This window comes from Acinonyx jubatus, chromosome X, assembly GCF_027475565.1.
Source record: "Acinonyx jubatus isolate Ajub_Pintada_27869175 chromosome X, VMU_Ajub_asm_v1.0, whole genome shotgun sequence".
Taxonomy (NCBI): Eukaryota; Metazoa; Chordata; class Mammalia; order Carnivora; family Felidae; genus Acinonyx; species Acinonyx jubatus.
In genome coordinates this window covers 6,656,495-6,672,486 of record NC_069389.1, presented here as the reverse complement: position 1 = coordinate 6,672,486, position 15,992 = coordinate 6,656,495, and the positions used below count along the sequence as shown (strand labels likewise).

General features: G+C 52.1%; 2 protein-coding genes across 5 annotated transcripts in view; one reads left to right on the top strand and one right to left on the bottom strand.

Annotated features, from left to right (window-relative positions):
* GPR143 (G protein-coupled receptor 143) overlaps positions 1-11,155 on the top strand; it is a 66,143-nt gene extending 54,988 nt beyond the window's left edge. Inside the window, exon 9 of the mRNA XM_027050614.2 lies at positions 9,137-11,155. Coding sequence (XP_026906415.1) covers positions 9,137-9,219 — 83 coding nt within the window. The 3' untranslated portion in view covers positions 9,220-11,155. The remainder of the gene's footprint in view (positions 1-9,136) is intronic.
* Positions 1-15,992, bottom strand: part of TBL1X (transducin beta like 1 X-linked) — a 233,433-nt gene that overhangs the window by 3,566 nt on the left and 213,875 nt on the right. For all 4 annotated transcript variants that reach the window (XM_027050613.2, XM_027050611.2, XM_053202052.1 and 1 more), the window contains 6 exons: positions 13,916-13,976; positions 9,197-9,318; positions 6,182-6,256; positions 5,681-5,808; positions 3,442-3,607; positions 847-948 (listed from right to left, as the gene is read on the bottom strand). In XM_027050613.2, the coding sequence (XP_026906414.1) occupies positions 847-948; positions 3,442-3,607; positions 5,681-5,808; positions 6,182-6,256; positions 9,197-9,318; positions 13,916-13,976 (654 nt within the window). The remainder of the gene's footprint in view (positions 1-846; positions 949-3,441; positions 3,608-5,680; positions 5,809-6,181; positions 6,257-9,196; positions 9,319-13,915; positions 13,977-15,992) is intronic.

The following is a 15,992-nucleotide window of genomic DNA, read 5'->3' as shown; positions in this document are numbered from 1 at the left end:
GTTTTATTGGCAGCTTTAATAAAAGGCTAGTGTGTGAGCATGTGACCCAGCAACGCCAAGCAAACAGCACTACGTGGAAGCTCCAGGTCGAGGGCAATGCCAGGAACCAGTGGGGGAGGGCCGGGCTACGTGATGGAGAGGACGACTCCAGCCCGAGCACACAGACGATGGGAACATTTGCGGCCCTCGCTGACAGTCACCGAGCCAGCCCCACTGCTGCCCCCCGCCTTGGGGCTCATGGCAAGCCCAAGTGCGGGAACGAACCAAGAGGCTAGACATCTCACGGGAGCAGAATAAGACCAGGAGGTCATGCCTTTATCACAAGAGGTCAGGGTCACAAACACGGAACTAAGCTAGGAGCAAGTTTCTCAGCCTCGGCACCGGTGACACCTAGAGCCAGATCCTTCCCCGCCCCGGGGGCCATTCTGCGCGTTGTGGGAGGACTGGCGGCCTCCCTGCCCTCCACGCACCAGATGCCAGTAGCGCCCCTGTCAAAGTAGTGACAGCCCAGAGTGCCTCCTGACATTGTGACAGGGCAGGATCACCCCTGTGGCATCCTCACGGGGCAGAATATCCCTAAGAAAATGCTGGCTAGAATGACAACCTGGAAGGGAGGAAGAGGTGGCCATTCACAGATGGTGCCAACCCAGGGGTCAGCCCAGTAGTTTCCTTCACCAGAAGCACGTCTGTTCAGCGCCTGCGTGCAAAGCGGTCAGAGACCAGGGCCCGTCACACCCCCTGCAGCTGCACTTGGGTATCCGCTGCCTGACGTTTCGTCTTTGTGCCCCGCCCCGCCCCTCCCCTCCCCGCCCCTCCCCTCCCCGGCAGACCACAGGTGCTGCTTACAGAGCCATCGGACGCGCTGGCACCCACTTTGTCCCCTCGGGCATTCCAGCACACCTCGAAGATGCCGCCAGTGCCTCGGTAGCTGTGGACAAGACTTCCACTCTGCAAAGCAAAGCAGTCATCACTTACGACGCTAAAGGACACTCGAAACACGGACGCGGTAGCCGGGGCGCCTGGGTGGCTCTGTCGGTTAAGCGTCCGACTCCTGGTTTTGGCTCAAGTCATGATCTCGCGGTCGTGAGATGCGGCTCTGCGCTAGGCAGGGAGCCTGCTTGAGATGTTCTCTCTCTCTCACCCTTTGCCTCTCCCTAACTCATGCACCCGCCTCAATCTCACGCTCTCAAAGCATTACACACGAAACAAAACATGGATGTGGTGCAATGGGCACTCCTTTGGACGTTATCCTGAAATGTCATCACAGATACGTTATCTCAGGTATTTCTGACACCTAGAAATGAAAACGACTTGCAATAAGGTCTCCAGCGGCTGTAGACACAGGCCTCTCAGACTTCCTACGAGATGGGAACAGGGGAAGGAGCAAGCCAACAACGTTACCTACGTTTTTTTTTTTATATTCACACAGTACCCTCCCTGAGGATTAAAGTGAGCTTTAAAATGTCTCAAAGAGGGGCGCCAGGGTGGCTCTGTCTGTCAAGTGTCAGACTCTTGGCTTTGGCTCAGGTCATGATCTCATGGTTCATGGGTTTGAGCCCTGGGTCAGGTTCCGCATGGACGGTGCAGAGCCTGCTTGGGATTCTCTCTCTCCTTCTCTGTCTCACAAATAAACAAACGTTAACAAAATAATAACACAACAAATAAAACGTCTCAAAGAGGGGGCACCTGGCTGGCCCGGTTGAGCTTGTGACTCTTGATCGTGGACGGGGTTGTAAGTTCGAGCCCCACATTGGGTGGAGAGTTTACTTAAAGTCTTTAAAAACATAAATAAGGGGTGCCTGGATGGCTCATTGGTTAAGTATCTGACTTTGGCTCAGGTCACGGTCTCATGTTCGCAAGTTCGAGCCCCGCGTCGGGCTCTGTGCCCACAGCTTGGAGCCTGGACCCTGCTTCTGATTCTGTGTCTCCCTCTCTCTCTCTGCCCCTCCCCCGCTCGCTATCTCTCAAAAATAAATAAAAATGTTAAAAAAAAAAAGCAAATAAAATGTCTCTGAGTTTTGTGATTTCTAAAACGGGGGTGACAGGGTTTGACGACTTTTTGACAGCAGGCAGCACTTAATGAATGAGGTCATGTTGCAGACCCGCCCATCACGGTTTCTAGTGTTTCACCGAAAGCCTCTGTCACGTTGTTCCTGGCGTGGGGCTGGGGGGTTTCTGGGAGGCCTGTCTGGGGCCGCGCAACTCGCCTTGGTGTCAGGCTGCCTGCGCGCAGGGCCCACCATCGCCTCTCCTTCTGCGAGAGAACTGGTTTATGTACGGCACTCCCCGGGGAGCCTGAGGTCTCTGCGGACGCCCGCACCCCCATGCCAGTGAACTTGGCTCACTACCCCCTTTCCCTGCCACAAGAGGCCATGGGCTGGAGAATGCAAATCCATCTGAAGGTCAACCCAGCCAAAGGGGATCAAGAAGGTGGGTCAGATTAAAAGCACAGAAGCGGGACACGTAACCCACCCTGAGATCCGACAAAACGGGTCACAGGCTGTTTTCAACACCTCCTACCATAACAGCATTTGTCTTCCGTCAGGAGAGCCGAGAGCTGACTGCCCGATACGATACTCTGTACTGGGGGTGCCTGGTGGCTCAGTTAAGTGTCTGACTCCCGAATGTGGCTCAGGTCACGATCGTGGGGCTCGGGAGTTCGAGCCTCACCTCGGGCTCTGCGCTGACAACGCGAAGCCCGCTTCGGATTCTCGGTTTCCCTCTTTCTCCGCCTCTTTCAAAAATCACTTAAAAAATCTTCTGTACTGTACCAGTTCCTGTCATTCTACTCTCTATATTCAGAATGCTATTTACCCTCAGTTACGGCTGCAGGTACTTACAGTGGCTACACTGAACCAAACGTTCTCTTTTAGTTCTGATAACACGACGACCCATCATGGACCTATCCTTTGCTACCCGAACACCGTTTCAGTCAAAAACCATTAAATGGCATGAGCACAGCAAACACACTCCTTTGTGCTCCTTGGTTTGCTGCACGGAGAAGGTACTGGTGTTGGCGGGGAGCGCAGGAGGTCAGGGCCGGCCTGGCACCCCTGCCCGGTAAGCTCGGACGGAAGGACGCCTCTCCCCCTCGAACCCTTGTGACCGACAGCGGCATCTCTGGAAAGGGCTGGGCGACACTTTGCTGAGATGACCGCAGGTCATCTGCAGGTGGAAGGTTTCATGCCAGGGGCTTAGAGAAAGTCGAAGACGGGGAGATCCCTTGATGAGGGGGCGGGGGGGGGTGGGGGAAGGCCCACAGCCCCGTGGTGCTGAGCCCGAGGTCCGCCTGGGCAAGGCAGGGTTTGCTTCCAGGCTCCATGTGAGGCCGCTCGTTCCTAAGCACAGACTTCCCAGTCGCCGCTCCTGGCCTGGGTCCCCACAAACGCTGTTTGGGCATTACTTCTGGAAAGGATTCGGTCGCGGCAATCGGGGGATTACCTGAGTATTCCAGATATGCACGCACTTATCGAAGGAGCCACTGGCCAAATATTTCCCGTCAGGGCTAAAAGCTACGCTGTAGACAGGCTCCTGATGCTTGGTTAGCGTGTGGACGCAGACGCCTCGCTCCACATCCCACAGTCGGACCGTAGAATCGAACGAAGCACTAGAAAGACCGGAGAGAAAACATCATCAGAGAAACACGCTGGTTTCTATTTCCCTAAGACGTTCAACGGATCTCACGTGCTGTTTGTCCTTCCTGGCCCTGAGGTTTCGAGAGACAGTAACTGGGCATATGCCTTTTCTAAAATGTGACTGGGGCATATTGAAAAAAAGCCCATAGTTACAAAACGAATCTTTTCTTCCAGGGCTGTCATTAAGGAAACAAGGTGACATCCACATTCATTGCTTTCTGCATGTTCTACGGAGATGAACGATACATGCTCTTGTATAATATTTACTCGATTTCTAAAATGCTCCCTACAGTTTGGGGTGCCTGGGTGGCTCAGTCGGTTAAGCCCCCAACTTCGGCTCAGGTCGTGATCTTGAGTTCGTGAGTTCGAGCCCCACGTTAGGCTTTGCGCTGACAGCTCAGAGCCTGGGGCCTGCTTCGGATTCTGTGTCTCCCTCTCTCTGCCCCTCTCCCACTCACGCTCTCTCTCAAAAAATAAACATTAAAAAAAAGAAGCTAAAAAATAAATACTCCTGCAATTTAAAACATCTATTGGGGCGCCTGGGTGGCTCAGTCAGTTGAGCGTCTGACTTCGGCTCAGGTCATGATCTCACAGTCCGTGAGTTCGAGCCCTGCGTCGGGCTCTGCGCTGACAGCTCGGAGCCTGGAGCCTGCTTCGGATTCTGTGTCTCCCTCTCTCTCTGCCCCTCCCCTGCTTATGCCCTGTCTCGGTCTCAAAAATAAAAACATTTAAAAAAAACCAAAAACCAACATCTATTGTTAGCAACTAAGATGATACCAACAGTCTGGAAAAAGAGCCACCTGAGTGATTGAGACTCTTAATCCAACAGGAATTAAAATACAGTCATATCCAAATATGCAACCACACTGTCTCAAGCCCGAATTGGACTTATTTTCAAGTTGAAAAGAACAGCATGTATCACAGAGCGGTTATCTGCTGTGCTCTCACCAGGGACTCAGGCACTGCTATGTTCCCTTTATACCCGTTCGCTGAAAGGATAATTTATGCTCGTGACACAAAAGTACCTTTCGGGCTATCAAAAACCGACTCTCAGTGTGTTCTCGTAGTAATTTAAGTGGATTTTAGAAGAAGTGCTTGAAATAAGACAATGGTCTCCACGTTCTTCTGGTTTCAGTCTCTCAGCAGGTGTAGGAATGCCTTCCAGTACTTTCTAAGAGACGGCCTGTGGTCGAGCACTCGCGGCAACAAGAGTCCTTGCTGCTCGGCGAGGCCGCCACCCCGCATCCCGCTCCGTTGCAAAGATGGAGCGTTCTTCCTGATCGACACCTGTCACCTGTCCCCGCATATCCGTTCTGTGCAAGTGCGAGAGCCAGCCCCTGGTTGTTCCCGGTAACGAAACATCCCCCCCAAGTCTCATCCCTTCCTGGTGAAGCAAACACACCCACGAGGCTTTGGACTGTGGCTTCCAGATCCCTAGGTCTCCTGGCTCAGTCTCAGAATGTTTGGTTTGTTTTCTGAATGTTCTTTTTAAAACACAATACCCAGAGTAGAACATTACATCCTGAAAGGGGTCCAACGAGCATCGCGACCAACCAGTTCCGCGGACAGCGGCCTAAAGTGACGTGGCTCCGGGGAGGCCACCTCTGCATCACTTATAACCACTCTGGCCAATTGTGGCCTGACTAGTCATTCCTCTCTGCCCAATGCTGGTGTCACAACAGAAATGGTCGGGTCGGGTCTGGTGTCCCAACTGAATTCCGTTTCCTTTCTGTGTCTTCACAAAAACCTTCACCAAAGCAAGGGCTCAAAGCCCGGCCCCACGACCAGCCCCTCCCACCAACCATTTGGTTCAAATGACCCTCACCCTCCAGTTACGAGTCACTGGAGAGTCTCGAGGTGCATTCAAAGCGGGCTAGACACTTCGTTTCCTTTGGAAGGGCGTGAGCAAACTCGCAACACCCCTCAGCAAAACTTCCTGTTCCGTTTGGATACAAAAAACTCTTACTGGCCATGTGGCGAGCTGAGACAGCGAGCAAGGCTGCTTTCAGGAACCGTGCCTGGGCTGTGGGCCGTGTGCCCTTTACCTTGCTAGCATGATGTTGGAATTTGGGTTGCTGGTGGCTGGCCCGGTGGGACTCCACTTTATGGTGTAGATCTCTTTGCTGTGGGCCTGAAGGTCATGGACACACGTATCCTGCTTCATACTCCAGATCTAGAGAACACAGCGGGAACAATGTGAGCAGACGCCGTCTCTGCAGCCAGGAATGGTTCAACATCACCTATTCCGTGAACCTAAGTCACGTGTCTGGCTCCTGGGAAGCTCGCTGCCCGGTCGGCGGTTGGCCGGCCTCGCAGTGCCCAGAACAGGGGCGGACAGAGGGCTAGGGCGCCACGGGGAAGGGAAGGACTCTCAGCAGGATCCGTGACGGACACACGGGAGTTAACTGGGTGACAGCGGCATCTAGTTAGTGATGGGGACAAAGTGCAGAGGCAGGAAGAGTGTGAGGAACAGTGAGTGGAAGCTCCGCACAGAGTACGCGGGTTGTGGCTGGGAGGAAGCAGCACGTCCTTGCAGACAGCCGTACCTTTAATGTCATGTCATCAGAGCAGGACGCTAGCAGCATTCCAGAAGGATCCCATTTGATGGCGTTCACCTCGTTCTGAAAGAGCAAAGAAAGAACGGCTTGCGAGCAGATACCACCACCCGCCACCAGGTGGCAGCAGCGCTCTGTCGTCTCCACCAGGAGCCTATTTGCCTCTCGCCCGGATGGCAAAGATGGAGGAGCCGTGGCACTTCCTCTCATTTCCCTCTTTTCCTTACTCCGCCTTTCACGTTTGCATTAAAGCACAACCATGTGCCACGCGGAACCAGCCGCCTCATCTGCATTTGTCTAAGGAAAAACACAGTCTCAACTAGGAAGGGAGCCAAGTGAATTTACTCATGATTCAGGGCAGCACATAAAACCAGGAAGACCACGGTTGTTTACAAACTGACTCTGAAAATCGTTTTCCTAAGTCCTTTCACTACGGCTGCTTTCCATCTAGATCCGTACCAGAAACTTCTCTTCTGGGGGAGGGAGTGGGGGTGGGAGGAGATTTAAGACAGGGCTTTAACGCAGGTTGAAGGCCACGTGACCTAAACGCACCAGCAGACGAACACGGCCGTACAAGTGGTAACTGTTAGAGATATACCCACAGACAAAATCCTCGAGGAGGGCAAAGAGCTCAAAACCCAGAGCAAACAGTCCGGAGACAAAATGCCGCGACACAGCACAGGTGCAGTTGTAGCAGGCGGCTGCAGTGTGCCGTGGGGGCAGAAAGGAGTGTGGCTGCAGACGGCCTTCTGGATGGGCCGGGGGCGGGATGACCCTGAGGCCCAACCCCGAGGCGGAATCCTGGAGGATGCAGGTGGACGCAGCCCCGAGGGACACCTGGCCCTGGGCTGGGGAGGGGGTGATGGGCCTGGCGAGCTGGGGAGCAAGCCTTCCCAGCAGGATGACTAGAGCCCCATTTGCCCAGAGAGTCCCACCCATGCCTGCCGTCCCGGCCTGACAACTGATTTCAAACTAACCATTAACTTTCCAATCAATCTCACACTCCTAAGCGCTCTGGTTTGGGTGATAAATTTTATGGTCACGCTACTTGTAAAGGACACTGAGTTTTGAAGGGTGTGAGGCGGAGACGTGACAAGGCCACATCTGTGTTCTGCGCACTATCGAGATAGCCTGGAAAAAAAGGGAGGAAGGAAGCTTGGGAGTCCCAGGGGCAGGCCACTGGCCGGGCGAAGGGAGGACAGAGGGGCCGGGCCGCAGACGGTGTTCGTGCGTGTGCGCGTGTACTCGAGAAAGCGGGTCCGGGATGCCAGCAGAACCTGGTGCCCAGTGACAGGTGCTGCTCCAGGGACAGACTCAGCAGCACAGGGCAGCTAGGCTGGCCTGATCTACCCTATTGGGCAGATGGCTCAGGGCCCAGGAGAGTGGAGCGGGACCCAGCGAGAGCCATCTGTAAATCCTCTAGGGTATAGCAAACCCCTTCCCCGGAGTGGAGTTTTCTCTCCCTACCTCCGCAACCCAAGTCATAATCACCAGAAGGCAACCAGGGTTGGCTCAGAGTCTCGGGAAGAAACAGGCTCGACTACATTTGAAAATGTGTGATGGTGACAGAGCTCGAAGTGGGACAGCAGGAAGTCGCAAAAACTTCTATTAAAAGTCTGGGATTAGAAGAGAGACAGAAGAGATGAGCAAAATAAAGAGCAGGGTCAGGTGACTGACACAATGAGATGTTAACAGCACAGTCGATGCCTCTGCTTTTAGAAGTAAGGACCTGTAGGGACAGAGGCTGGCAAGGGTGAGGAACGTGGAAATGATCAAGTGCTGGGGACAACGGCATCTGTGACCCTGGCAGGTCTTCCAACAGGGCTGAAGTGAACGGGGTTGGGAGGCTATATTCATCTGGAAAGGCTACGAAAAGCCTCGTGTGCCCCACTAAGGAATCTGATCACACATCAGTTGGCAGTGGAGCTTCCTGGATCAAACGTTCCTTATTTTCCACCAACTTGAGGAAAATGTTGGCCATTACCGTTTCCAACATTTTTCCTGTTCCATTCTCTTTTTATCTCTCTCTCTCCATGTCACAAATATGCTAGAGTACTTCATATTGTTCATAGGTCATTAAGCCTCTGTTGAAAAGTTTGTTCAAGGTGTCTGAGTTCGGCTCAGGTATGATCTCGTGGTCCGTGGGTTCGAGCCCCGTGTCAGACTCTGTGCTGACAGCTCAGAGCCTGGAGCCTGCTTCAGATTCTGTGTCTCCCTCTCTCTCTGCCCCTCCCCCACTTGTGCTCTGTCTCTCAAAAATAAATAAATGTTAAAAAAAAAAGTTTGTTCGATCTTTTATCACTTCTTTAAATTGGCTTATTTCTACAATGTCACTTGAGGCTCACTAACCTTTCTGAAAACTCCCATCTCCTGGTTGAACCCCCCCCCCCCGCCCCACATTAAGATTTCCATTTCAGGGGCCAGTGGGTGGCTCAGTTGGTTAAGTGTCCAACTTCAGCTCAGGTCATGATCTCACGGTTCGTGGGTTCAAACCCCCTGTTGGGTTCTGTGCCAACAGCTTGGAGCCTGGAGCTTGCTTTGGATTCTGTGTCTTCCTCTCTCTCTGTTCCTCCCCCACTCTCACTCTGTCTCTCTCTCAAAAATAAAGAATAAAAAAAAATTTCCATTTCAGACGTTATACCAGTCAGTTCTCAGATTTCCACTGGGCTATTTTTTTTAGAATATAGTTTTCCTTCCCGTGCCGATATTTCCCATCTATTCTTTCATTACAAGCATCCTGTCCTTTATGTCTTTGCACATTTTTATAACTACTTTAAAGTCTTTCCTGCAGAATCTGACGTCTGACTCCTCTGACAGCCAGTCTTTTCTCCACTGCCTGCCCCCAACTGGGTTAAATCCAACCACCAGAGATGCGACAAGAGCCCAAGCAGCAAAGGGCTGCAGGAGAACAGACCGAGCATCTCTCTCCGTATCTTTCAATCCCAGGCACTGAGGAGACGCTGACCACCTCCCAGCACGTTCTCCGGAACCAGAGCCCGTACTTACCGTGTGTCCTTGGAAGGTTTTGACGGGGCGGTCGCAGCCCAGTCTGCAGACGTGAATACACATGTCTGTGCTACAGGAGGCAAAGGTAGTGTTGTTCTGCCAGTCTACGTCGAGAGCGGGGGCTGGACAGCAGGGGACAGTGGGAGGACATTGACATTTACCAGTTGTGCACAGAGCTCAGTTGATTTAAAACAATTAAAAGCAGAGTCTCAAGAAGGCTGATCTAGTAACACAGTAAAAAAAACCCTTCCCAGTGTGAACACAGCCTCTTTTCCTCATAGACCTTAAAGACACCCCCGCCTCCCCCCCCACCCCGCCCCGCCCTGCACATCTGTGGAGCAGACACTCTGGAGAGACCCCCATGATGGTTCACGTGCCCCGTGGCACGAGAGTCCGGCTCCCCTGACACAGTGAGAAAGTGGAGGGGAGAATCTGCACCACGCTGCTTCCAGGGACATCACTGGTGCATGGGCTGATGTGTCGTATTTTAGAGAGGAAAAAGAGAAAAGGAGACGGAGAAGATTTCCTATCCTACGTTCAAGATAGCTCGATTTTTAAAAATGTCCCGCAACACATCAACGCACCCCCCAACTTCAGGGTACTGATCCCTTTGGGGGACACAACTGGACACTGGCTCAGGACTTGTGATGAACGCCCCTTCTGACTCCTGGGCATTTCCCAGGGGCTCTGAGAGCCCTGTGGAGGGTTTGGGGGATGGTGATGGCCTTCCCTACACCTCACAGCTCTCTCCCTGCACCAGACCTCTCCATCGCACTACTCGGCATCCCTGCTGTCTCCTGACGCCTCCTTCTTTCTAGGAGAAAGCGGGTTAGCTTCCTCCAAACCTCTGATCACAAAGTTTTCATCAACTGATCAATACCATAACCATGTCTCATGTTTCTTTTAAAGGCCAAGTTAGCAGCGGGTCGGGAGAAGAATGCAGAGGACTCAGGCTAGGCTGACAATCGGACTGCCCCTTCTCTTCAGTGTTTAAGTGAGACAGGCAGGCCTCTGCAGGGGTCCACGTTCCACAGTGGGTAACCGCACGAGGCGGCCCATCAGCCTCTGCGTGCGGCTCCGTCCCGGAGTGGCTGTTGTGGCTATGTACTTGGTCGAGAGCGAGCACGGGCTTCTTCAAAAGCCAAGACCGTCCCTTTTGGTCACATCCCCGGCAGTGTTTCAGGATAGCCCCGCGGTCCCTGGGGCGCATTTCTCACGTGTACAACACAGAACGAAGGAACCGATCCCATGTGGTCGGAGTGACGTTCCCGTGAACCTGAGAGGCAAGACCCCAGCTGCTCTCGCCTACAACACCGCCCCAGCTACATCCCGAATTCCCGGGCCACCCTCTGCACTGTGCGGGCCACGTGATTCATATACCTGGAAATAGGAAGCTCAGGTGGGCACTTCAGGGACGCTGTCTACCAGCTGCTCATAAAAATTAACATCCGCCAGCCCTTGCCGTCCAAAGAGGGGACCCTCTGTACTTAGGTGGCTGGCCCCACCGTGAGTCGGCCGCTGTCCAGGACCCTCAGAAGCCCCAGTGTGATCTCACCATTCGGTGCAGGTGAGCGACAGGTACCAAGGCCCAGCCATTGTGGGTGTCTGCACGGCCTCCCTGCCCACAGAGGGGCTGGCGAGGTTCAACGATCAGCATTCGAGGCTCAGCCTGGCTTTCTCTGCTGTTTTTGTTTTTTTAAGTGTAATTTTGAAATATTACTGTTCCTCCAGGCTCCCCAGTGGTTGTGTTTTACAGCCCTACAGGATCAAGACCAGAAAGATGATGGTACGTGTGTGTCGGCCCAAGCCGTTTCATCACACAGGCGGCTCTGTGCGACTGCCCCCCGCAGTCAAGATCCAGAGCCCTCCCTGCGGCATCCCAAAACTCTGCCTCCACTGATCTGTTCTCCAATCTAAACTCTCATCATCTCGGGGCACCTGGGGGGCTCGAGTCGGTTAAAGCGCCCGACTTCGGTTCATGTCATGATCACACAGTCTTGTGAGATCCAGCCCCGCGCTGGACTCTGTGCCGACAGCTCAGAGCCTGGAGCCTGCTTCGGATTCTGTGCGTCTCCTGCTCCCCCCCACCCCCCGCCCCGTTCTCTGTCTCTGTCTCAAAAATAAATAAGCATTAAAAACAAATAGAATTTCACCGTCTCAAGAATGTTCTATGTAATGGAATCATACAGCAGGTGACCTTTGCTGATTGCATTTTTCCCCTCCAGAGAACACCGTGGAGATCCAGAAGCTGTTACACGTTACCAATAGTTTCTAAATGATTTGTTCCTTCTAACTGCTGAGTGGTGTTCCCCAGTTCGGCTCTGAGCTATCGCTTCTGGGTGATGCTGCTGGAGGGAGGCCCTACCACCAGGTGTTCATGGGGAAAACCTAGGAAGGCAGAGCAGGTTCTCAGATCCGCCCACTAAGGAGTCTGTGATTGCTGAAGGAGGCGACTCCCCATAAGCTCGCACTGGCTGCGTTTTGCCCTGGAAAAAACCACATTCCTTTTCTTCCATCTTTCCATCTTGGAAGTCTCTACACTCCGCTTGACTGTAATAAAGGGCAAATAACACCTAGAACTTCCGGAACCAGCAAGGGGCTACGGGTCTACCTCGTGGGCAGCAAAATTATGGGTCAGAAGTTCTCTCAGTACATGACGCGTGGTCTGTGGTCTTCTTGGGCCTGTGGGATGGGAAACCTTTCCGTAAGTCTTAGACATGCTTTGGGGAATATTATATTCTGCTGAAAACCTTCGTAAACGAATTCTCCGAAGAGCGAGAGGAACTTTATGGATGTTTCTCTTGGCCATCTTTTCCTCTGAAAAGTAGAACCCAGAGCTTTGTGTGTTACAGACGTTCTCTCCCATCGCGTGGGTGAGCACACCGGGTGTTCTAAGGCTCTGAACCTGTTGCTGGATCCTCTCCCACGACAGAGGTCAGGACACGTTGGGCATTTACGACAGACAACACCACGGAAAACTAGCCTGATACTCTCACTTGCCATTTACTCCACTGTGTGGTCTGGAGCACAGGGTAGCATGCGTATGGGAACACGCACAGATCCGTGGACACTAGGTTGCCAGGGTCTCGGTCGGGTAAGGGGAGGAACTTTTTTCTTAAGTTTACTTACTTATTTTGAGAGAGTGAGCGATGGAGCTTGGGGGAGATGCGGAGAGAGCGGACGAGAGAGAATCCCAAGCAGGCTCCAAGCTGTCAGCTCAGAGCCAGTATGGGGCTCAAACTCACGAACCGTGAGATCATGACCTGAGCTGAAGTCGACGCTCAACTGACCGAGCCACGCGGGCGCCCCAAGGGGAGGGACTTCTTAATGGAGAAGGGATTTCCTTTTGGGGGCGGCGGTGGAAATATTCCGGAACTAGATAGTGGCAATGGTTGCCCACGACGTGCATGCGTAGTAGTTCATCCTCACGGCAAGTATCACCTTGTGTGCACCCCTCCCCCACCCCACTCGATACAGGATGGAACAGAGAGCCGCCCGCATTTGCAGCTGGGCCTCCTTCCTGGTGAGAAATCACTTTCTGTAATTCGTTTGGCAATTTCCACATCATCAGTGGTGCTAGATGAAAGCAACATTAACAACAAAATTCACCGGCACCCCAAGCAGTGTATCCGCTGAGGACCCCAAGCTCCGAGGGCAGCCACAGGAGAGACGTGCTACATCTCCAAAGCAGCAGCACATAAGCTGTGACATCCGGGCTCTCCCTCACTCCTAGCTGCCCTGATCAGGAGGAATCACTGCTGAAGTACCCCCTGCAGTACTGCCCATCTGAACACAGTCCTAAGTCGCCTGGGTGGCTCGGTCGGTTAAGCCTCTGACTTCAGCTCAGGTCACGGTCTCGCAGTTCGCGGGTCCGAGCCCGCGTCGGGCTCTGTGCCGACAGCTCGGAGCCTGGAGCCTGCTTCGGATGCTGTGTCTCCCTCTCTCTCTGCCCCTCCCTTGCTCACGCGTGGGCGCTCTCTCAAGAGTAAACATTTAAAAAAATAATGAAGTTTAAAAATTATAAACCTCAGGCATTGAAGGGCACCTGGACGGCTCGGCTGAGCGTCTGACTCTTGATTTCGGCTCAGGTTATCATCCTGGGGTCATGGGATCAAGCCCTGTGTTGGGCTCTGTGCTGAGTGTGGAGCCTGCTTGGGATTCTCCCCCCACGCCCACTTCTCTCTCTCCCCTCTACAACCCCGTCCCTCTCCCCTGCTCATGCGCTCTAAAATAAAAAAAAATAACAATAATAAATAAAAACCTCGGGTACTGAGACTTAATGAGTTTTCTTGACAGACGGCTGTTCGCACGTGTTATCACACTGGTTTTGGGGGGGGCATGTCAGATGCGCCATGTGATTCTGCTGGGAGGGAACCCTTGGAAAGGTCTGGATTTCACTTTGTTCGCCTTCTGATTTTGCGTTGTATCTCTTCCCTGTAATACACCTGACCCTGAGGACATCTACCTGCTGAGTCTGGGGAGTTCTCCCAGGGAACTTTGGGGTCTGGGTGTGGTCTCAGGGAACCCCAACACAGCGTCGCCCTGGGGACAGCAGGGCAAAGACGCCCACACCAGTTCTGCGGTCGGTGACATGCATTCCCCTGCTACCAGCTAGATTTCGTGGCCTCCTTCCTGCAATCCTTCGTGATTACTTTAAGGGACATTGAGCTGCCGTGAATTACCATTTCTGAATTCCAAAAAACAAAAAAACAAACTCACCGGAATGAAACGGAAACTGTTGTTTGGCTTCTCCTGTGTGGGCGTCCCAAATAATCGTTGTCTGTGCTCCGCAAAACAAAAAGAAAAAGTTAGTAACTCTTCTTCACCGAAAGATTTCCCTAGAAAAATGTAACACACAACAAAAGACCGAGAACACCCCTTCCTTCTAAACTGGCATGGTCTGAAAGAGACAGAATGTGAGTCACACAGGTCATTTTTAATTATCTGGGGACTACATTTAAAAAAAAAATAGGAAAAAGAAATGGGCAAAATTAATTTTAGCAATATATTTTATTTCACTCCAACGTGGCCAAAATATTATTGTTTCAACATGCAATCAACAGAGAAACATCAAGGAGATAATTTGGCATTCTGTCTTTCGTCTAGATTTTTGGGATCCAGCGTGTGTGCTTTAAGCTGATAGCGACATTGTGTGAACTCGGCGGCCCCATGTGCTGGTGACAGACACAGCAGCCGGTCCTGAGACTCTGCCCCGATCGGGGGGCACGCTCCCTCACCCCCCGACAGGGAGACGGGTTGAAAAGTGTGCAATTAAGCACCTTTCCAAATAAAGAGCTACAGACGCTGCCAGCCCTGACACTTCCACGACCATCACCCCAAGAATCGGGGATCCTCGATACAGCCGAGTAGTCGTGACCCTGGGATCAGGCCCCAGTTCACGGGTCGAGAAACAGGGAGACAAAATGATCTCCCTCCACCCCTTGGAAAGCAAAGTAAATCCTGGATTCTTAGGAACTTACTGATCTTGGGAAGATACGCAGGGAAGGAACCAGAAGCCGCTCAATGAACACCCCCGAAATTAAGTCTTAATCAACTGGAACTTTCACCTTAATTGAAACCTTTCGACCTCCCTGTCCATGGCACTTAAGAAAGATTTTGCTTTGGGGCGCCCGCGTGGCTCAGTTGATTAAGCATCTGACTTCGGCTCAGGTCATGATCTCGCGGTCTGTGAGTTCAAGCCCCGTGTCAGACTCTGTGCTGACAGCTCAGAGCCTGGAGCCTGCTTCAGATTCTGGGTCTCCTTCTTTCTGCCCCTTCCCTGCTCGCTCGCTCGCTCTCTCTCTCTCTCTCAAAAATAAACATTAAAAAAAAAAGATTTAAAATAAAAACATAATAAAAAGAAGTATTTTGTTTTAAGGGGTGCTTGGGTGGCTGAGTTGGTTAAGTGTCTGACTTTAGCTCAGGTTGTGACCTAGCGATTCATGGGTTCGAGCCCCGCGTTGGGCTCTGTGCTGACAGCTCAGAGTCTGGAGCCTGCCTCAGATTCTGTGTCTCCTTCTCTCTCTGTCCCTCTCTCTCTCCTGCTCTGTTTCTCTCTCTCTCTCTCTCTCAAAAATAAACATTTCAAAATTTTTTTTAAAAAATGAAAGATTTTGTTTTAAGAAGAACTACTTATATTTTCTATCAGCTGCAGAAATTTCCAGAGGAAACAGAGCAGTAAGTATCTTTGAAACTCGGTTCTCTAAGTTTGGGGCCAGCTCTCGACCAATTAGCTTTTCTTTTTAAGATTTTATTTTTAAGTAGTCTCTACACCCAAGGTAGGGCTCGAACTCAAAACCTGGAGATCAAGAGTCATATCCTCCCCTGACTGAGTCAGCCAGGCACCCTTAGACCGATAAATGTTTTTGTTTGTTGTTTGGTGGAATACGGCTCTTTTCCTAACGTAGCCACTCACAAACAAGCGAGTGTAGGACCCGAAGACTAACTGAATTCATAATGTGAATTTTCATTGGCCATACTGCTCATCACCTCCTACAGTCACAACTGCAAGGAAGGTCGAAAACCAGAAATGAATATAAAGGGGAGTCCCTGAGCAGGGATGCAAGTAAGGACGCAAAAAACTTAAAAAAAAATTTTTTTAATGTTTATTTTTTGATAGATACAGAGTGCGAGCCGGGGAGGGGCAGAGAGAAAGGGAGACACAGAATCCGAAGCAGGCTCCAGGCTCCAAGCTGTCAGCACAGAGCCCGACGCGGGGCTTTAATTCACGCCCACGAACCGTGAGATCATGACCTGAGCCGAACTCGACGCTTAACCGACTAAGCCACTCGGGTGC